At 51.4% G+C, this 20,548-nt stretch overlaps 1 protein-coding gene across 1 annotated transcript; it reads right to left on the bottom strand.

The window, feature by feature from the left end:
- Positions 1–4,424: 4,424 nt before the first annotated feature.
- On the bottom strand, positions 4,425–19,120 carry ACP7 (acid phosphatase 7, tartrate resistant (putative)). Its single transcript, XM_045892156.2, has 12 exons — positions 19,000–19,120; positions 11,954–12,154; positions 11,462–11,644; positions 10,432–10,555; positions 10,141–10,203; positions 9,938–10,052; positions 9,739–9,846; positions 9,587–9,644; positions 9,409–9,476; positions 9,228–9,299; positions 6,146–6,283; positions 4,425–4,490 (listed from the first exon to the last, which is right to left on the bottom strand). The coding sequence occupies exons 1-12, from the start codon at positions 19,118–19,120 to the stop codon at positions 4,425–4,427; spliced, it is 1,317 nt and encodes a 438-aa protein (XP_045748112.1).
- Between the last annotated feature and the right edge of the window lie 1,428 nt (positions 19,121–20,548).

The raw sequence follows: 20,548 nt of genomic DNA, 5'->3' as shown, positions 1-20,548 counted from the left end.
CTCCGCATCCTCTCTTGCTCATTCCTATGGTTACAATAAAAAATTTAGTCAATAAAAATACAGGATGCCCAGCTAGTGTTGAATTCCAGATAAACCTCAAGTCATTTTTTAGTTTAAGTGTGCCCCCACACAATATTTGGGACATATTTAGACTAAACATTTATGTACTGTCTCTGAAATTCAAATGTAATTGGGCATCCTGTATTTTATCTGATAATCCTACTCACTCCACACCAGTTACCCTGGCCTCATGGCTGTCTCTCAAACACACAGCCTCAGTCCTGCCTCAGGGCCTTTGCACCCACTGGTTTCTCTACCTGGATCACTCTTCTAGGTCTTTGCTTTGACCAGCTCCCTGTCCTTTGGCTTAAATGTCACTTCCTTACAGAGGCCTTTGCTCGGCTCCCTACTGACAGCACGCTTTGCCATCCCACGCTTTAATTCCCATTGTATTTTCTCCGCAGTGCTGATCACCATCTGGAATTCTCAGGTGATAGTATTTTCATTTTCAGTGTCTTCTCTACCTCCTCCAGTAGAATGTCAGCCTCACAAGAGCCAAAATGTCATCTTGGCCACCACATTATCTACAACAGTTGGATCGTGGCTGGGTGCATTGTTTTTCCTGGTTCTTAGCTGTAACCAACAAGAACCATTTCTGGCTGAATTGAACAATGAAGGACTTCGGCAAATGAATATTTGTTAATGAATGAATCCTGAGACCCACAGTTTCCCCCTTCTGGTCTCTCCATAGACCCCAAACCACCTCACAGGCTGTCCCTGGGGCCCTGCTACTCCTCCGAGGGGCAGTTACCCCAGCCTGCTAGGCAGGCATCTGCGTACCCTCCAAAAGCCTTGCTCGGCTTTGCCTCCCAGAAGCTGTAGGGCCTTCTGTCCTGCAGCCTGTCACTTCCTGAGCATGTCACACATCACAGGTGTTGCAATCAGGCAGACGTGCCTGTCTCCTGTGCACCCAGCAGTGGGAGCCCCAAGAGCTGGGCCTTTATCTGATTCACCTAAATTACCGTCACTCCTACTATGTATGACCTGCTTCTTCAGCACTGTGCTGTTTTAAGCATTTTTTTTAAAGATTTTATTTATTTATTTGAGACAGAGAGAATGAGAGAGAGAGAGCACATGAGAGGGGGGAGGGTCAGAGGGAGAGGCAGACTCCCCGCCGAGCAGGGAGCCCAATGCGGGACTCGATCCAGGGACTCCAGGATCATGACCTGAGCCGAAGGCAGTCGCTTAACCAACTGAGCCACCCAGGCACCCTGTTTTAAGCATTTTTTATCTGAATTTCTCCTGCCTCCCCTGATCCATTCAACCAGTGTTTATTGACCAACTACTCTGTTTCAGGTACTGGAACCACAGGGGTAAACAGAACTGGCAGAAACCCCAGAAACCCCTGCCACCCCCCGAGCTCACTTTCGGATGGAGGAGATAAAGAATATATCATGAAAGATGTATTTTCATAGTAGGCCACAACGTGGAAGTGATCTGGAAGAGAATAAAGCAGGGAGAGGGGAGGGGAGGTAGGGGGTGGGATGCTGTTTTAAACAGGGTGGTCAGGGGAGGGCTCCCTGCAAAGGCTTGAAGGAGGGGAGGGAGAGAGCCATGCGGGTACCTGGGGGGGGGGGCAGTGTCCCAAGCAGAAGGAACAGCCAGTCATCTGATATAGTCGAGGTCAGTGTGGCCGGAGCAGAGTGGGCAGAGACAAGTAGTGGGAGATGAGGACAGGGAGGGGACAGGGGCAGATCGTGTGGGGTGGGCCACAGGGAAGATGCTGGCTTTCACCCCAAGGGAGATGAAGCTCTGGGAGAGCTCAGGCGGAGGAGAGACACGATCTGACACAGGTGTCCACCAGTCCCTTCAGCTGCATATGGAGAGCAGACTGGGGCGGGGGGGAGGAGAGGGGAGACCAGGCAAGGGACAGGTGGGCAGGACCAGGGTGGGGGCCTTGGAGATGGGAGAAGGGGACAGGCTCTAGATCGACTTTACAGATGAAGTCAACAGAATTTGCTAGCTGATTAAATGTGGGACGTGAGAAAAAGAAGAGTCAAGGACAACATCAAGGCTTTCAGCCTCATTTAATCCCAAGGCAATGCCATCAAGTATGATCATCCTTTGGTGACAGATGATGAAACTGACATTCAGAGCGGGCTGGGGACACCACATCCCACAGCAAGTGGTAGAGCTGAGATGCAAACCCCATTTCTGTCTAGCCCCAGTGCCAGGCCTTTGCTCTCTGTGGACCGCCCCCCCCCCCCGCCCCGATCCAGACCTGTTCACAGCCTCCCCTGGCCTGGAACGGAACCCTGCCAGGCCCACGTGGGCACCAGCTCAGGCTTTGGCTGCAGGGAGCATTGCATGACTCCGCGGCTGGCGACTTCACAGGCTGGGTGCATCCCTTTGCGGCACGCCCTCACTGTGTGTCACCTGAGTTGGGTAACCACGTTGCTCTGCTCGCCCATGAACTCCTACAGGGCCCCGCTGGGGCTGATTCATCGCTGTCCCTGGTGTGTCCCTGGCATTGTCCGGCCAGAGCGTGGCATGCGGTGGCCTTCAGAAGGCAGCAAGTATTTATGAAGCACCGATCTTATGCCGGGCTGTGCGGGGGCGAGCCCTGGGCCCCTCGCTCCTGGGGCTGACAGTCCAGTGGGAGAGACAAAGCCACCCCCAGACAGTGCTGGCCCAGGGTGGGCCAGGCTGGGACCCACCATGAACAAGATGGCCCTCGTCTCCCTGCCCCGCGCCCCCCCCCCCCCCCCCCCCCCGCACAGACCCTTAGCCCCAGGGCTCGGACTGACCACGGACAAGCATAAATCAGTCAGAGGATTCCAGGAAGCTAAGAGCTAGAAGTGAAGTAAAGCAGGGACGGGACAGAATGACGGCAGCTCTCTTTGCTGGGGCTGTCAGGGAAAGCTGTGACCTCAGGCTGAGAAGGTGCCAGCCCAGGATGAGCCGGGGAGAGGGCACACCGAGGGTGACAAAGAGCTTCGTGTAATTCAAGAAACAGCAGGAAGCCCGGATGCCCTGGGCACCGTGGGGGTGGCCAGGAGGGCGGGGAGTTAAGTGTCAGGAAGCTGAGCCCCTGCAGCTCATGGAGCAATAATGTGAGGTTGGCCTGCAGAGCTGGGAGCCCACAGGCTGCCCCAGGGAAGCTCTCAGCCCAGGGGCCAGCACCCAGCTTGGCCTAGGACTCCTGCTGTCAGATGTATCTGTCACCAGCTCAGAGCCCTCCTGTGGATAAAGGACAAAGTCCTCCTGGGCCCCACGAGGCCCAGCATGATCTTTCCCCATCACCTCCCTGTCTCTATCTTCCCCTACTCACTCTGCCCAGGCTGTACCGGCCTCCACACTGATCCCTGGCAGGACCGGTGTGTTTCCACCTCAGGGCCTTTGCACTGGCCATTCCTCTGCCTGGAACACTCTGCCCCTATGACTTCTCACTCAGACTCCTTCAGATCAAATGTTCACCCTCCCGGTGAGATCCCCCTGATTATCCTTGTAAAAACTGCAACTGTCCCCCCTCAGGCCCCCTCCCTGCTTTTTCAGAGTGCTTACCAATATTTACCCTGCTTTACATTTTTCTTATTTATTGTGTTTGCTGTCTGACCCCCTGGTTAGAGTATCAGCTCCGTTAAGGCAGAGATCTCTGGCTTGCTCACAGCTGTCTCCCAGGACTGAGACCAGGACCCGGTACATGGGAGATGCCCAATAAATAACGGGTGAATACACGAAAAGGAAGGGGATAGAGAGACGGAGGAGAAAAGGAAGGGAAAAGGGGAGGAAAATGGCACGTCTGTGAGATCCTAAGGCTTGTCAGCAACCCCAGCTTGGAGGCAGGAGTGCTAACACTTCTCAGTGCTGGGCCGGGATACTGAGGCACAAGGCAACACTGGTTAGTACTCCTTGGGCAGCTGGAGCATTGAGGGCGGCCTTGGAGTAGAAAGTCACCGACGCCCCCTGCCGGAGAGTGGTGTCATGACAGCTGTGCCCACTCCGCTGACTTAGGGCCGGTGATGCCCCTCACCCCCGCGGGCAGGGGAGGAGTCGGCCCAGGGGGCATCCCTGGCAGAAGCGCAGAGTCCATGGCCACAGCTATAAGCCTCTTTATTCCAGGGTCCCCGTGGGCGCCCTGCCCTATGAGTGTTATGCAGGAGAGCCGGGCTATGCCGCCCCACACCTGCCCTGCTTTGCTCTGTGCCTGGGCGCCGGCCCTCCCATCACAGCCAGTGGTACCCCCACCTCTCCAGGAGGAGAGAGCTGCTCCAGCTGCCTTGGGCTACGACCACTCCACACGGGGCCTCAGAAGGACTGGGAGCCAAGGCCTGCCCCGACTCTCCACCTGGGCCTGGGCAGTGTCTGGTCACACTGGGCAAGGCAGCGAGGCCCAGGGTCCCTGATGAGAGCTGCCCCTGTGCCTAGAGGTACGTCATCCGGCCAACCAGGGGTCTCACCACCCAGATGTCATCCACGATCTTCCCGTCCTGCAAGGGACAAAAACAAAAGAGGTAGTGAGAGCTGAAAGTCCAGACTCCAGGGCCAAGGACCTGAATTCAAATCCAGGTCTTTAATGGACTGTGTGACCTTGGGCGAAGTGTTAGACCTCTCTGAGCCTCAGTTTTCCTCATCTGAAAAGTGGGGATGATAGTAATAGTACCTACATCATAGATGTTGCGGGAATTAAATGAGATTATTTGTAGAAGGCTTTTTAAAAAGGGATCCCGGGACAAGGCAAGGACTGTGTAAGGTGTAGGCTATTATTATGAGCACAAACCCTGGAGTCAGACAAATGTCACTTATATATCTCAGTGCAACGGCTCTCTACATGGCCTTAAGAATGTTCCCCAACTATGAGCCTCAGTTCCATACTCTATACACAGGGGAGAACCGAATGGGATAAACACATAAGCCTAAAGCCTACCCCTGGTGCGTGCACTGCTCAATAAAGGGTAGTTATTTATAATAAAAAGAACACGGTCTTTGCGGCCAGACCCCAGGTCTGCCACCCTCCAGCTGTGTGACCCTTGGAAAATTACTTCCCCTCTCTGAGCCTCAGTTCTCTCAACTGTACAATGGAAAGAAAAACCATCCCATGGGATTGCTGTGGTGATTAAAAGGTTCCTAGATGTAAAGGGTCTAGCCCAGCATCTGATGTAAACAGGTGCTCAAGAAATCATAATTATTATTATTTTAAAAAGACAGTGACAGGGGCACCGAGGTGGCACATTCAGTTAAGCATCCAACTCTTGGTTTCGGCTCAGGTTGTGGTCTCAGGGTCGTGAGATCAAGCCCAGAGTCAAGCTCTGGGATTCTCTCTCTCCCTCTGCCCTTCCCTTCCTAAAAATTTTTTTAGAGATTTTATTTATTTGACAGAGAGAGACAAGCAGGGGGAGCGGCAGGCAAAGGGAGAGGGAGAAGCAGGCTCCCCACTGAGCAGGGAGCCCGATGAGGGGCTCAATCCCACGGCCCTGGGATCATGACCTGAGCCGAAGGCAGCCGCTTAACCCACTGAGCCACCCAGGTGCCCCAAATAAATAAATCTTAAAAAAATACAATAAGGGGCGCCTGGGTGGCTCAGTGGGTTAAGCGGCTGCCTTCGGCTCAGGTCATGATCCTGGAGTCCCAGGATCGAGTCCCGCATCAGGCTCCCTGCTTGGCAGGGAGTCTGCTTCTCCCTCTGATCCTCCTCCCTCTCATGCTCTCTCTCTCTCATTCTTTCTATCTCAAATAAATAAATAAAATCTTTAAAAAAAATACAATAAAATTACAATGGCAAAAATAAAGAAAGGTGAGCCATGATTATTTAGGTCCTTCTAACCTTGGGCCACTTCTGCCCAGCACACATCATACTGGTTTCCCTCCACCTGCTCCCACCACCGGCCTTTTTCATGCTTTGGAAACTGTTCTCAGCACTTTATATATTACAGGTCAAGCAACTATTATCATCCCCTTTAACAGATGGGAAAGTTGTGTCTCGGAGAGTTGAAATAAGTCGCTCGAAGTCAGCCAGCTGGTAAGTAGCAGAGGCGGGATTTGAACCCAGGATTTCCGGCTCTGGAGTCCATGCTTTTAACCACTCAGCTCCAGAACCCGCTGGGCCCGGTTACTCGGGCAGGTGATCGGGCCACCGCTCACTGACCTGGTCGTCTGACACCTGCTGGATGTGCACGTGGGTCCCGTTGAGGATTTGTAGCCGCGTGTATCCGTACTCCTTCACGCGCACGGCGCTCCAGGGCCTCGGGAAGAGGGAGAAGAGGGTCAGCCGCTCCTCACAGCCCTGCCAGACAGAATCCTTTAGACCCAGGGCTGGGGTGGGTGGAGGACCCACAAGGAGCAGAAACAACCTCCCAGGCCAGGACCCTGAGGCCTCCAAGGAAGACAAAGTCTGTTAAGCCTTGATCTCACTAAGACTTCTAGAAAAGTGCATGGTTGTGAGAGACTGCCCACTGCGGCATTTTCTGTAAGAGCCCTAAGCTGGAAGGCACCCAAATGCCCATCAGTGGGGGTCAGTTAAATAAATCATAGCGTGGCCATCACAAAGCAAGGTGTTGGTGGCCACGATGTACAGTAAAAGGGAAAACGCAATTGGAAGAATGGACAAAACCGGGGCACCTCAACACTGGCCGTGCCGTAGACCCTCCGAGAAAGTTTTTTTTTTTTTTAAAGATTTTATTTATTTATTTGAGAGAGAGAGAATGAGAGAGAGCATGAGAGGGGGGAGGGTCAGAGGACAAAGCAGACTCCCTGCCGAGCAGGGAGCCCGATGCGGGACTCGATCCAGGGACTCCAGGATCATGACCTGAGCTGAAGGCAGTCGCTTAACCAACTGAGCCACCCAGGCGCCCCCGAGAAAGCTTTTTAAGTCACCAGTGCCTGGGGGAGAGCGATTCCTCAGCCTTGCAGGAGATACGCCCGGCGACATAAGCAGAGACCATGCGGGACCTTGAAAAATCACCCTTTTGCACCCATCATTGGAATCATTAATGGAAGCAAGAATCATCAATAGGTGGTAAAACTCACGGTGAAAGTCTGAGGAATCGCCAGATAATGGCATAGTCCCAAATGATCTCTCCAGGAGAAATAATATATTAATAATCATTAATTATACATAATATAACAATATTATAAAATATTAATAATATGATAATAGCTGTGACAAATAAGAAGATAAAATAGAGATTAAAACAGATGTGGTTGGGGCGCCTGGGTGGCTCAGTCGGTTGAGCATCTGACTCTTGATTTCGGCTCAGGTCATGATCTCAGGGTCATGGGATTGAGCTCTGTGTGGGGCTCCTCGCTGGGTGTGGGGCCTGTTCCAGAATTCTTTCTCCCTCTGTCCCTTCCCTTCCTGCTCACATGCGTCCACGAGCTGTTTCTCTCTCTCTCTCTCTCTCTCTCTCTCTCTCAAAAACAAACAAAACATAACAAAAAGAGATGTGGTTAAATGTTCATGTTTGGGAAACATTGGTAAAGGGGATATGGAAAGTCTTTGTATTTTTGCAACTTTTCTGTAAGTCTGAAATAATTTCAAAATTTGAAAATGAAGGAAAACTAATCTGTGCTGATTAAAGTTCAGAATAGCGATCACCCAGGGGGTGTGAGGCGCCATCTGGTGCTGATAACATTCTATTTCCTGCTCCAGGTGGTGGCTACCTGGGCCACTGCCAGGGTCCCGTTCTCAGAGATTCTGGTGTTTGTTCTGGAATGGGGCCCAGACACCGGAGTTTTAAAACTTCCCCATGTAATGTCCACCAAAGTTGAGAACCCCTAGGGGATGAAGCATGATCCAAGTTGGGTTTTTTTTTGTTGTTTTTTTTTAAAAGATTTTATTTATTTATTTGACAGAGAGAGACACAGCGAGAGAGGGAACCCAAGCAGGGGGAGTGGGAGAGGGAGAAGCAGGCTCCCCGCAGAGCAGGGAGCCCGATGCGGGACTTGATTCCAGGACCCTGGGATCATGACCTGAGCCAAAGGCAGACACTTAACTGCCTGAGCCACCCAGGCACCCTGTGCACTGTTTGAGTTTTTATCACAAGTGTTTCTTACTTTGATCTTACTAATTTATAAGAACCAGCTTAAGAAATAAGCCCTCTCTCCTTGCAGAAGTGAGTGATTCCAAGGCAGACAGGGAAAGGGCAGGGAAACACAAGAGGATTCTTGGAACACCCCGTAGGGTCAAAAAATAAGGAAGAGCTCACAAAATGACAGGGGCACTCGAAAGAAAACACAGGCCCTGACCCGAAGAGTTCCCAGTGGCCCAAACTGGAGCAAGGTGATCAACAGCATAAATCACAGTCATATCGGTTTATCGCCCACAGGATACAATAATTACCCATGAGTCCACACTGGTATAAATCAATAACGAACTACATAAATGGAACCGAGGGGATGACTCTTCCTCATGAGAGATTCTAATTAATAAATCTAGGAGGAATGAGGGAAATAGAAACTTCCCATTAGAACACCTCAGTAATAATTGTTGCAGGCAGGACGCACTGGAGGATTCAAAAATCAGTGCGTGAAAGTTTGAGGAGTGCTGGGAGATTTGCATGGCCGAAAGGTATCTCCCTGAAGTTACTTATTAATTAGAAAGGGAAATATAATAGCTTTACAGTGGAGGAAACCCGCAGACACCTCCTTAACCAGGTGATTCAGAGACACACGGACGGCAGGAGCCCCGGGTCCGATGCACCGAGGAGAACACATCACTTCTGTGATCATCTTGCCCGAAATGCATAACCTGAATCTCAGCAAAATGACACATAAACCCAGACCACGGGGCCTTCTGCAAAACAACTGGCCAGGAGTTTTCTAAAATGTGCAGGATGAAAGACTCTGGAGACATGATAACTAACTCGAATGTGGGATCCTGGAACAGAAAGCGGTCGTCAGGGAGAAGTTTGGTGGAACGTGAATCGAGTCTGGAGTTCAGTGGCAGTGATGATAATAAGAAGCCGTCTGTCTTTGGATCCATCTGGTAAACTTGAGCAAGCCCCCCCCAACCCCTGCCACCTGTTGAGCCTGAGACTGAACGAGTATTTGACTGCCTGAGCCTCTGTTTCCACATCTGTACAATGGGCCTGCGACTAGGGCTACCTAAGCTCTCTGGGGGGAGTGTTGGTGACAGCAGCCGTATAAACACCTGGCCCCCCAGGCAGGCATAAGAGGCAGTAAAAATCAAGAGGCAAGAAGCCAAAGGCACCCTTCCCCGTGGTGCTCACGGCAGATCCTGTGATGATGTGGACCGGGCCTCGAGGGTTGGTGTAGGGCATCTCTCGGCTGCCATTAAATACCTGGAGACAGGGACAAGGGGGAAGAGCGTGTCACACCAGGCCAAACCCCAGGTGTCCAAGGGTCCACCGACACCAGCCACATGGGCCCTCGGCCTTCCCTGAGCCTCACCTGGTAGTCGTAAATGGGCCACAGGCGTTCGTAGGAGTGCTCATGAGCCCACAGCTGCAGGTCGACCCCTGAGACAGAACAAGTTGGGGTCAAGCTGTTTGATCCTGGAGAGGTTGGGCGGGGCGGTGGGGGGAGGGCGGGCTGGGTCCTGGGGCTGGAAGTCCCCCAGGTCACTCACCATATTTGTAGAAAAGATCCTCCAACCCAAAGAACTTGCCACGGAGGCCTTTGCGAACCTGGGCAGGGCGCACAAGGAAGTGAATGGGGACTCAGGCCGCCCCCCTCCCCCTCCTGGCTCTCAGCACCCCGCCTCAGGGAGGGGGTCCTCACCTTGCTTTCATGCCATGTACAGTCATCCAAATCAGCATTGGAACAGTACATGGGCCGGTGGCCCATGGTAATGATCCACGGCCGGGCTGCCCGGTTCTTATTGGCTTTCTAGAGAGAAGAGCCCCGAGTGAGCCCTGGGAGGGGTGGGTGGGGAGGAGAGGCAGGGCAGGGGATTATAGGGGACCTCCACCCATGTTACTTGGAGGTCGCTCTCCAGCCAGTGGAACTGTCTCTCTACCAGGTGGTGACCGTAACTGAGGAAGAAGTATACCTCGGTGGAGAAGGAGATGATGTGCGCAGGGCCCAGATCCCAGCTGGAGGGGTCAGAGGGCATAGGTCAGAGATGGGGGTCTCCTTGGCATCTCCCATCCATCCTCCAGTCCTCAGGGTTCCCCAGATTACCTGTACCACAGGCCTTCGTTGTTCCCTGGCATGCTGAAGCGGGCCTTGTAGTTAGAGAAGTTGCTGGGTAAAAGAAAGTGAAAAGGTGGGGAGAGAGTCTGGGTTCCCCAACCCGGCCCCCAACTCCCCACTGCCAGGCCAGGTCTGCCTCCCAGCCCGGCCCCCATCTCCTCTCCTCTTGATACCACTAATGCCCTGCTGCAGGATGAGGGACTAAAGTGAGACACTAAGAAGGACACGTCTGTTTGCACCGGTCAGGCCCTCACCCGCCCTGAAGCCCCAGGCCCTCACTAGCGTTCTTCGTGATTCCCAGGGCACGTCATATAGGGGAGGCTGGCGGCCACAGGTTCGATGAGCCGCATGAACTTGTCCCCGACTCGAGCATTGTCCTGATCCATGTTGTAGGCGAAGTCTCCTGGGGGGGGCGGGGGGCAGGGAGAGAGTGAGGACCCAGACCCGGTTCTCCTCTTGCTGGAACCAAGAGACCCAATTGCTCGGCTCTGCAACCCCCAGCCCCGAGCCATCCCGGTTCTGCAATCCCTACCTCACACCCACCCACATGTGCACTTGGAGCTGTTTCCTGAACCTCTGGCCCCTGAGGACCCCGCCTTGAGACTGCCCTGGTCTCCCATGCTCTGATCACACTGGCCCCCATCTCTGCTCACCTTCTTGTCCCCTCCCATGACAACGTTGAGACTGACACGATCTGATACTGGTTTTGTACCAGGCACAGTTCCAAATGCTTTACATACTTGATCACCGGAATCTTCCAAACACCCTCTGAGGTGGATGTTATTATCACCCCACTTCAGATGGGGAAACTGAGGCCCAGAGGGATTAGGTGCTTGCGCAAGGTCACAGGGCTGGTTAGTAAAAATCCAGGAATCAGGCCCTGGGAGTCTGATTCCAGAGTCTGCGGCTGTGAACCATGTCAGCCCCAATCTCCAGCTCCCAAGTGTGTCCCTGTCCCCTGAAGCCACAGCAGCAATGATCGTGACAAGGAATAACGGCACTTACATCATGCCAAGCCACGTCACCCATGTAGTCATCACGACAGTGCCATGAATTCTGGGGCAGCCTTAGCCCTCATTGTAATAACGCAGAGGACAAAACCAATAACGCACACGGCTCTCCGTGTTGGAGCTGGGATTTGCACCTGGGCAGGCTGGTTAACCACAGACACCCTCTCCAGGGCCCGTGTCTCATCGCCTGTCCCTTCAGAACCACACTAACCCCAGCGCGGTGCCCTCGATAGCCCCGGGATCACCTCCCACCCAAGCCCCACCCAACGCCTTCAGGTGCACCCTCGTCAATGCCTCACCCACGTGGAGAACAGCATCGTACATGCCCTGCTGGGTGTCCCTGCGCAGCCGCGGGAAGGCCTTCGGGTTGTCAGCCCCCAGGTCCCCAAACACAGCCAGACGGGGGCTCCAGTGGGGACCATTCTTCAGCGCCCGGAAACGGAACCGACGGCTCCAGCCCTGAGAACTGCCACAGCGGTAAACTGAGGGAAAGGGGAAGGTCACAGTCAGCTAGGAGCACGCCCTGACTGCCTCCTCCCCACCCCGCAATCCATCTTCACTTGGTGGGGGGAGGAAGTGGGGATCGAGGGGTTCCGACCCATGCCCTTCGGTCCACCCCACCCCAGGCCCCAGAGCCTTCCATTCTCATGCCAGAGTCTCATACAATAGGCTGCAGATCAGCAGAGCAGTTACCAGCCCGGCCTGGGCCCCCTGTCAGCGGTGGCTTCTCCTCTATCCCCCACTCCTCTTCCTGCTTCCCCATGAGCACTCGGGCCTGGGGCCCCTCTCACCATACTGGACCCCCGGCAGCAGCTCCCGCAGCGTGACCCGGTGTATGTAGAGCTTCCGCCGGAGAAGGCCCCCATCCACAAAGCGGCTGAAGGTGCCCTGAGCCCGGAGGGGCAGGGGGCCCGTTAGCTGCTGTCCGAACTGCACTTCGGACGGGGTGGGGACCCATGTGGTCCAGGTTACAGTCATGGAGCCCGGCTCACCTGGGGAGAAAGGAGCAGAGCGGGGCCGGGCTGTGAGGCCTGAGCTGGAGCAGGGGAGGATGTGCAGACAGAGCGAGGGGCAAGAGCGAACAGCTCTGGAACACTTAGTAATTAGGGACACGGGTTCTGGAGCTCCCCAGGTGAAACCTCAGCTTTGCCATTTCCAAGCTGCGCTTCCCTGGGCACATCACTTCACCTCTCTGCGCCTTGGTTTCCTTATCTGTAAAGTGGAATAATAATGGTTTCTACTCTAAGGGTTTTTATGAGGCTCAGGAGAATAAATACAAGCAAAGCACTTGGGATGGTGCAGTGAGGATTACATGAGTGAATGGATATTATTCTTACTACGATTATTTACTGCGTGCAGCCCTCATGCCAAACATTTTGCATATATGATATCATTGAGGGGTTATAAACTCAGATGTCTAGAAACCTGCCAGGTAATATAAACGGGGACAAAGGCCGGCTGGAAGGAGTCAGGCAGCAGAGAGTGATGGAGTGTGTAGCAAACCGTAGACTCCGCCCTGTCTTAAAGGGGCTGCCATCGCTCACTGCGGTGTAGCTTCTGCTTCCATGCAGGAAGCAAGGCCAGGGCCCCCAAATCTGTCAACTTCTAGAGTAAGTCTCTATATGGTGGTTTTTATATGCCAGGAACAGAGATAGATAGATAGATAGATAGATAGATAGATAGATAGATAGATAGATAGATAGATAGATCAATCCAAACTTTTTTTTTTTTAAGATTTTTTATGTATTTATTTGAGAGAGAGAAAGAGCATGAGCCGGGGGAGGGGCAAAGGGAGAGAGACAAGCAGACTCCTCGCTGAGTGCAGAGCCAACCAACAAGGGGCTCGGGGCTCGGGCTCGATCCCAAGACCCTGAGATCATGACCTGAGCTGAAGTCAGACGCTTCACTGACTGAACCACCCAAGCGCCCCAATAAATCCAAACTTTGAAGTGCTAACTCAAAATTCTTAAATGCCAGCAACCACATCAAGGTTTTCAACCCACCACATGGTATAGTCTGATGTTAAGAGCATGCATTCTTGTTCAGGGAACAGGAGAATGCATGTGCACCAGATTCTTCATTGCAGCACTGTTTGTAATCACGACGTATCAGAACTGACCAAAATGCCCACCCACAAGAGAGGGGCCGAATAGGCTATGTAACATCCAGACAGTGGAGCATAAGGGAGCTATCCAAAGAACGAAGACAAGTTCTAGGACCTGCTACGGAATGACATCCAGGACAGCCAGGGAAATTAACAAAGCAAAGTACACAAGAGTATTGACACAAGAGTGTCAATAGGCACCTATTCTTCACTAAGAGGATAGACACAGGTATTTACTCATCTGTATGAAAGAAATACAGGAAGGATACAGCAGAAAAGAAAGACATGGGTTCCTTACATGGGGTTGTTGGGAACGGGGTAGAAAAGGGGAGACAGGTACAGAGCAGGAAAGACCAGGATGGAAAACACTATTTAGTGTTTTTAGTGTAATTGTTTAGTGTAATTCTGACTCTCAGAATTATAATCGTGTTCCATATTTCCTTCACACACACCCAAAATAAACTAACAATTACAATAACAATGTAGGAAGAAGCCAGTATGGAATATAAACACTGACCAATGGATGTAACTTTATTTAAAAAGTAAATAAAGCAACCACACCGAAGGAGTGGGTCACCATGGGATAGGTCTTGACTGGACGCTGTAAGACTATGGCGAAAAGGTACAAACTGCCAGTCATAAAATAAGTAAGTCACAGAGATGAAAAAAGTACAGTAAAGGGAATATAGTCAAGTATATCGTACTAACATGGCATGGTGACAGACGGTGATTTCCCTTACTGTGGTGAGCACCGAGTAATGAAGAAAATTGTCAGATCACTATGAAACTAACATAAAATTTGATGTCAACATGTAATTCAGTAATAAAAAAATGCTTTTAAAAAGACTACAGAGAGGGGCGCCTGGGTGGCTCAGTCGTTAAGCGCCCGCCTTTGGCTCAGGTCATGATCCCGGGGTCCTGGGATCGAGCCCCGCATCGGGCTCCCTGCTCGGCGGGAAGCCTGCTTCTCCCTCTCCCACTCCCCCTGCTTGTGTTCCCTCTCTCGCTGTATCTCTCACTGTCAAATAAATAAAATCTTTAAAAAAAAAAAAAAAGACTACAGAGAAGGGGCACTTGGGTGGCTCAGTTGGTTAAGTGTCTACCTTCAGCTCGGGTCATGATCTTGGGGTCCTGGGATTGAGACCCACGTCGGGCTCCCTGCTCAGCAGGGAGCCTGTTTCTCCCTCCCCTCCCTGCTCATCATCTCTGTCGCTATCTCTGTCTCTCTCTGTCTCTCTCAAATAAATAAATAAAATCTTAAAAAAAAAAGACTACAGAGAAAAAGGACTGCACATACATGTTGTCACCTAGTAAATGTTCTCACAGGGACACAGGCAAATAATTCTGAAGCTGCTTTATGCCTATACTTGCATTGAACAAATACCTAAGTATACTGTAGAAGTGGGAGGTAGGTTTTGCAATGCTGGAGAAAGAAGTTATAAATAAGGAAAGAAGAAGGCTAAAATAAGCCCGTGATGTTGGACTAGAATCAGAGGTATCAGTATGATCTCATGGTAAGTGCTATATACATACAGATAGATACGGAAACGGAGATATGTGCATGCGCATGTGATACACACACACGTTTGTGAAAGGGCCTGGAAGCTGTGATACCTCGGTAACCACGAGCACACCTAGTGCTCAGATCTTAGTTTCTAAATACCCGTTCTCCTGTGAAAGAAACCAGGGATCCTTGCAGAAGCGGTTGATTCCAAAGACAGGGCAGGAAATACACAAGATAAGCCTGGAATGACATGTGGTGTCAGAAAGTGGGGGAGTGCTCAAGAAATGACAGGGGTTTGTCGAAAGAACACAGATGATCCGAAGGAATTCCAAAAGACCAAATCCAGGACAATTTGAGCCACAAAATAAATAATGATAGTATTGGATATTTAACCCAAGGAATCAAATATCTGTAAGTCTATACTGAAATACATAAATAAATAAGTGAATGGATGGATGGATGGATAGATGGAGGGAAGGGACAGCTTTCCTTACAGTAAAATTTCCATTAGACGGAGAGAAGAATTAGAAAGCCACAAAATCACCATTAGGCAAACACCACGCTAATAATTGCTACAGGCAAGATCCACTGACGTATGCTAAAATCAGTGGGCGAAAGTTCCAAGAGAAACATAATTTGCATGGTCTCGAGGAATCTCCCCCAAGATATTTATTAAGTGCAAAGGGAAGAAGAAAAATCCTATGATGGAGAAACCCAGCAGGCTCCACTGTAACCACACAATGAAGGTCAACATCACCAGTAACAGCAATGAGCTATGTCAACACCGTGAGCTCTCTGATACCAGGCATCGGGGAGGACACAACATCACAGCTCTGATAGTCTTGCCAGAAAAGCACATAACTTCATTCTGATCAGGAGAAAATACCTGACAAACCCCAAATGAGGGCTACCCTACAAAATAACTGCTTGGTACTAAAAAATGTCAAGATCATGAAAGGTAAGGAAAGACTGAGCCACTGGCAGGTTGGAGGTGACTAAGGAGAACAGCTAAATTCTAAATAATGAAATAACCAAGTGGGAAAAACTGCTGATATTCCAACAGGGTCTGTAGTTTAATTAATAGTATATTGTACCAATGTTAATGTCCTGTGGTTTTTCCTTAAAATTTTATTTATTTATTTGAGAGAGAGAGAGAAGAGGTGTGTGAGAGAGCATGAGTTGGGGGAGCGGCAGAGGGAGAGGGAGAAGCAGGTTCCCCGCTGAGCAGGGAGCCCAATTTGGGGGCTCCGTTCCAGGACCCTGAGATCAAGACCTAAGCTGTAGGCAGACGCTTAACTGACTGAGCCACCCAGGCACCCAACTTCCTGGTTTTAATAAACACATTGGGGCATCTGGGTGACTCAGTCAGTTAAGTGTCCAATTCTTGATTTCGGCTCAGGTCATGATCTCAGGGTCATGAGGCTGAGTGTGGAGTCTGCTTAAGCTTCTCTCCCTCCCTCTTTCTTTGTCCTTCCCCTCCCCCTGCACGCACATGCGCACTCTCTAAAAAATAAATAAACATACCGTAATTATGTAAGATGCTAACACAACAGTAGGAGAAACCGGGTGAGGGGAATATGGGAGCTCTGTAATATTTTTGTAAATTTTCTGTTAAATCTAAAATTAGTACAAAGTTAAAGTTCTAAAACAAATACCGTGGGCTCTTTGAGCCAGCCTGCCGGGCTACAAATTCTAGACTGTGTGACCCGGGGTCAGACTTTTCATCTCTAGGAGGCTTGGTTTACTCTTCTATAACATGGGAGTAACAACAGAACCTACAGTTTACGATCCAATATGAGGCTAAGTGAGTTATCCCTCTGATGCATTTAGTAGGAGCGGATTTGCTATTCTTACTGCGAAGGCCAAACAAGGGACCCCTTGTCACCTCACTGGATTTCCACAGTAGCACCACGAGATGGGTTTTACTGTCATTCCATTTTATAGAGGTCTCCAGGCAAAGGGCCTTGTCCAAGGTCAGTTGGTCAACAAACGCCAAAGCCAGTTCACTCGAGTGGCTTCAGATTCTACAGTGCAACTAACCTTTAAGAAACGATCTTCCTCATAACTGTCAAGGACATAAAGAAAAAAAAAGGCAAAAACAAGAAAAGCCTGAAGAAGAACTGTCACAGATAGGAGGAGACTAGAGATGGCAGCGGGATGAGGTGTGGGATCGTGGATCGGATTAGTGGAAAAATTGGTGAACGACCAAAGTCCATAGTTCAATTAGTGATATAATGCCAATGTTAATTTCTTAGCTTTGATGATGAGTACATAAAACATTGACATTAGGGGAAGCTGGGTGAGGGGGGTACAGGAATTCTGCACTATCTTTGCAACTCTTCCATAAATCTAAAGTTATTTCAAAATAAAAAGCTAAAATTATTTGAAAGACAGACAGAAAGGGCTGTGTGTTGAGTTTGGGTGCAGTATCAGAAAGGAATAGGCACAATTATTTGAAACTCCTTTTAAAATCCTCCTCCCGGGGGGCGCCTGGGTGGCTCAGTCGTTAAGCGTCTGCCTTCGGCACAGGTCATGATCCCAGGGTCCTGGGATCAAGCCCCACATTGGGCTCCCCGCTCTGTGGGAAGTCTGTTCTCCCTCTCCCACTCTTCCTGCTTGTGTTCCCTCTCTCTCTGTGTCTCTGTCAAATAAATAAATAAAATCTTTAAAAATAAAAAATAAGGGGCACCTGGGTGGCTCAGTCGTTAAGCATCTGCCTTCGGCTCAGGTCATGATCCCAGGGTCCTGGGATCGAGCCCCGCATCCGGCTCCCTGCTCAGTGGGAAGCCTGCTTCTCCCTCTCCCACTCCTCCTGCTTGTGTTCCCTCTCTCACTGTGTCTCTGTCAAATAAATAAATAAAATCTTTAAAAATAAAAAATAAGGGGCACCTGGGTGGCTCAGTCGTTAAGCATCTGCCTTCGGCTCAGGTCATGATCCCAGAGTCCTGGGATCGAGCCCCACATCGGGCTCCCTGCTCAGGCGGAAGCCTGCTTCTCCCTCTCCCACTCCCCCTGCTTGTGTTCCCTATCTCACTGTATCTCTTTCTGTCAAATAAATAAATAAAAATCTTTAAAATAAAATAAAATAAAATTCCCCTCCTGGGGCGCCTGGGTGGCTCAGTCAGTTGGGTGTCTGCCTTCGGCTCAGGTCATGGTCCCAGGGTCCTGGGATCAAGCCCTGCATCGGGGTCCCTGCTCGGTGGGCGGCCTGCTTCTCCCTCTCCCACTCCCCCTGCTTGTGTTCCTTCTCTGGCTGTGTCTCTCTCTGTCAAATAAATAAATAAAATCTTTTAAAAAATAAATAAATAAAATAAAATCCTCCTCCCTGTTTCAACCCGGAGTCTGTGTGAGACCAAATTTTCTTCGTATATATCATCCAAAGCAACATATTGAAACAGACAGCAGCGGAAGCAGATGTGGGGAGAATCTGGCTGTCTCCTATTAAGCCAGACATTAAAGAGACTTAAAAAGATGTAAACCAATGCCACTCTTCTCATTAGATGTCTTTTCTTTTGTATAGTAGTTATTTTTCATGCAAAATGCCACTTACCTTAACACAGAATGGATTTATTACTGCTCATTTTAAATGACTTAAAAATGTTTAAATGCCTCAGCTTTAATTTCTAATACGGCAAATATTATGGATATAACTCACATAAACTAAAGCTCCTTGACGTTCTCAATCATCTTTAGCTGCTCAAAGGGACTCTGAGACAAAAATGTGTGGGAACCATGGCTACACTCCATTTCGCCACTTCACAGGTAATATCTCATTTACTCCCCGCTATGAGGCCACACTAGTATCCACCCATTGTCCAGAGGAGGAAGCAGAGGCCAGAGAGGTTAAGTCACTTGCCCACGGTCACACAGCAGGTAAGTAGCAAAGGGAGGATTAAAACCCAGGAAGTTTGGGTCCAGAGGGTCCAGAGTCCAAGGCCTTACCACCACCCTTAGATCAAGGATCAGGAGGCAGCTTTGTGGGGACACTGAGCAAGGACAACAGCAGTCCCCTTCGGAGAACGTTTACTATAGTCTGGGCACCATAATCATTTCCCACAAAGTCAGCTGCACCACTGCTTGGAACCCCCATTTAACCGAGGCAGATAACTGAGGCTCAGGAAGAACAAGCCACCAGCCCAGGGTCCCACAGCAATCCACATGGGATACCTGAGCCCCCAACCCACTGGGCCTCCCTGGGATATGCCCAGGAAGTGGTCCCAGAAACTTACCTGGGTAAGAGAGGTGGACTTGCTCAGGGTCAGCCCTGGGAGCCACTGGGGTCCCCTGGACTCCCAAGGAGGAAATCAGGAGCAGACAGTAGCAGGACCAGCAGGGACAAAGGGGCCGCATGGTAAGGGGACAGTGGGGGGGGCAGATGGGGAAGGGGAGGGGTCCACAGTAAATCAGATCCCGTCAGGAACAGCACAAAGGGTCTGGGAAGATGGAGAATGGAGGGAGATCGGGCAATGACCGGGGAGGGAGGCAGGATGGCGGGGACGTCTTCAAGGGCGTGATTATCCAGATGCTAGAGAGAAAACAAAAATATTGATCACTACCAACCACCAAATGTTCTGAGACTCTCTGTGTGCTAAGCACTTTGCATAGATTAACTCATGGGAGCCTCACAACATTCCTTTGTGTGGTGGCTGCTCAGATCATCACCACCATATCACAGATGAGGACAGTGAGCAACAGTGATTCAGTGCACAGCTAGGATGTGATGGAGCCGGGACTGGAAGCCAGGGGTCCTGGTTCCAGAGCCCTAGTTCTTAACCATAGCTCACTCTCAGAGACAGGTTGGGGACTCACTGTAGAAAGTTGTCCTTGGCAACCCCGTCCCCAGCATTCCACCCTGCTCTTAGCAACCCCAGCTTCTTGGCCCTATGGCCTCCATCCCTAGCATTGCCCCCTGCTCTCAGAGCTCATCACTCCCTATTTCCGCCTCCAGCCTTCCATTTTGGTCTTAGTGACCCCAATCCCCCACTGCATCCCCAGGTTCTCCCCCAGAATTCTATCCTACCTGGAGCGGCCCCTTCCCCTCTATCCCCTCCTTGGCATCCCATCCTGCCTTGGTGACCCCAATCTCCCCCAGCCCTGCACCTGCATACCCACTGCCCTTCTCCCCGGCTCCAGTTTGCTCTCCAGCTCCCGGAGGACCTGCCGGGGGCGCCCAGCTGGGCCAGGACCTTCAGCCCGGAGGCTGGGAGCTGGGCAGGGGACTCCCTCCCAGTTCCTGGCTCACCCTCGGGGCGCCACCTGCCCGCACGCGCGCACGTCTGGGGCCACCAATGAGGCGGCGGTATTTATGAGTTTGTAGGCGCCGCCGCATCCTGCCGCCCACTTCTGTCCCAGCCCCGGAAGGGCCTGCCTTCTTGAAGTGACAGGCTCCCCAGACAACCGGGGCCCCGGGTCGCACAGGTCCAGCCGGTCCTGGACGCCCCACGCCCACCCGTCCACCTCCCCCCAGGGTGGGGCATGGGAAGGGGGACCCAGGAAGGTTTGGTACGCCGCAGCCGCCCCTCCAGGGTGACCACCAGATGAGCGCCGGGGACAGGTAAGGCTGAGCTTGTCCCGCAGCCACCCCACCCCGGGACTGCGGAGTCCCCAGGGCACCGACACTGGCCCCCAGCCCCGGCCCTGCCAGATCCCCCGGTACCCAGGTGTGCCAAGCAGCTGGGGCCTGCGACCCAGGGGATTCCCCAATCCCTTCCCGCGGGCTCCTCTTCCTCGAAATTCCTTCCTCCTTCCTCCTTCTCCAAGTTTAGCCCCTGGATTCCT

Source organism: Mirounga angustirostris, unplaced genomic scaffold (assembly GCF_029215605.1).
Source record: "Mirounga angustirostris isolate CCGP_5_RB_7025 unplaced genomic scaffold, mMirAng1.0.hap1 SCAF_16, whole genome shotgun sequence".
Classification (NCBI taxonomy): domain Eukaryota; kingdom Metazoa; phylum Chordata; class Mammalia; order Carnivora; family Phocidae; genus Mirounga; species Mirounga angustirostris.
The sequence above is the reverse complement of the archived record's forward strand: the minus strand, read 5'-3'. Positions and strand labels throughout refer to the sequence as shown.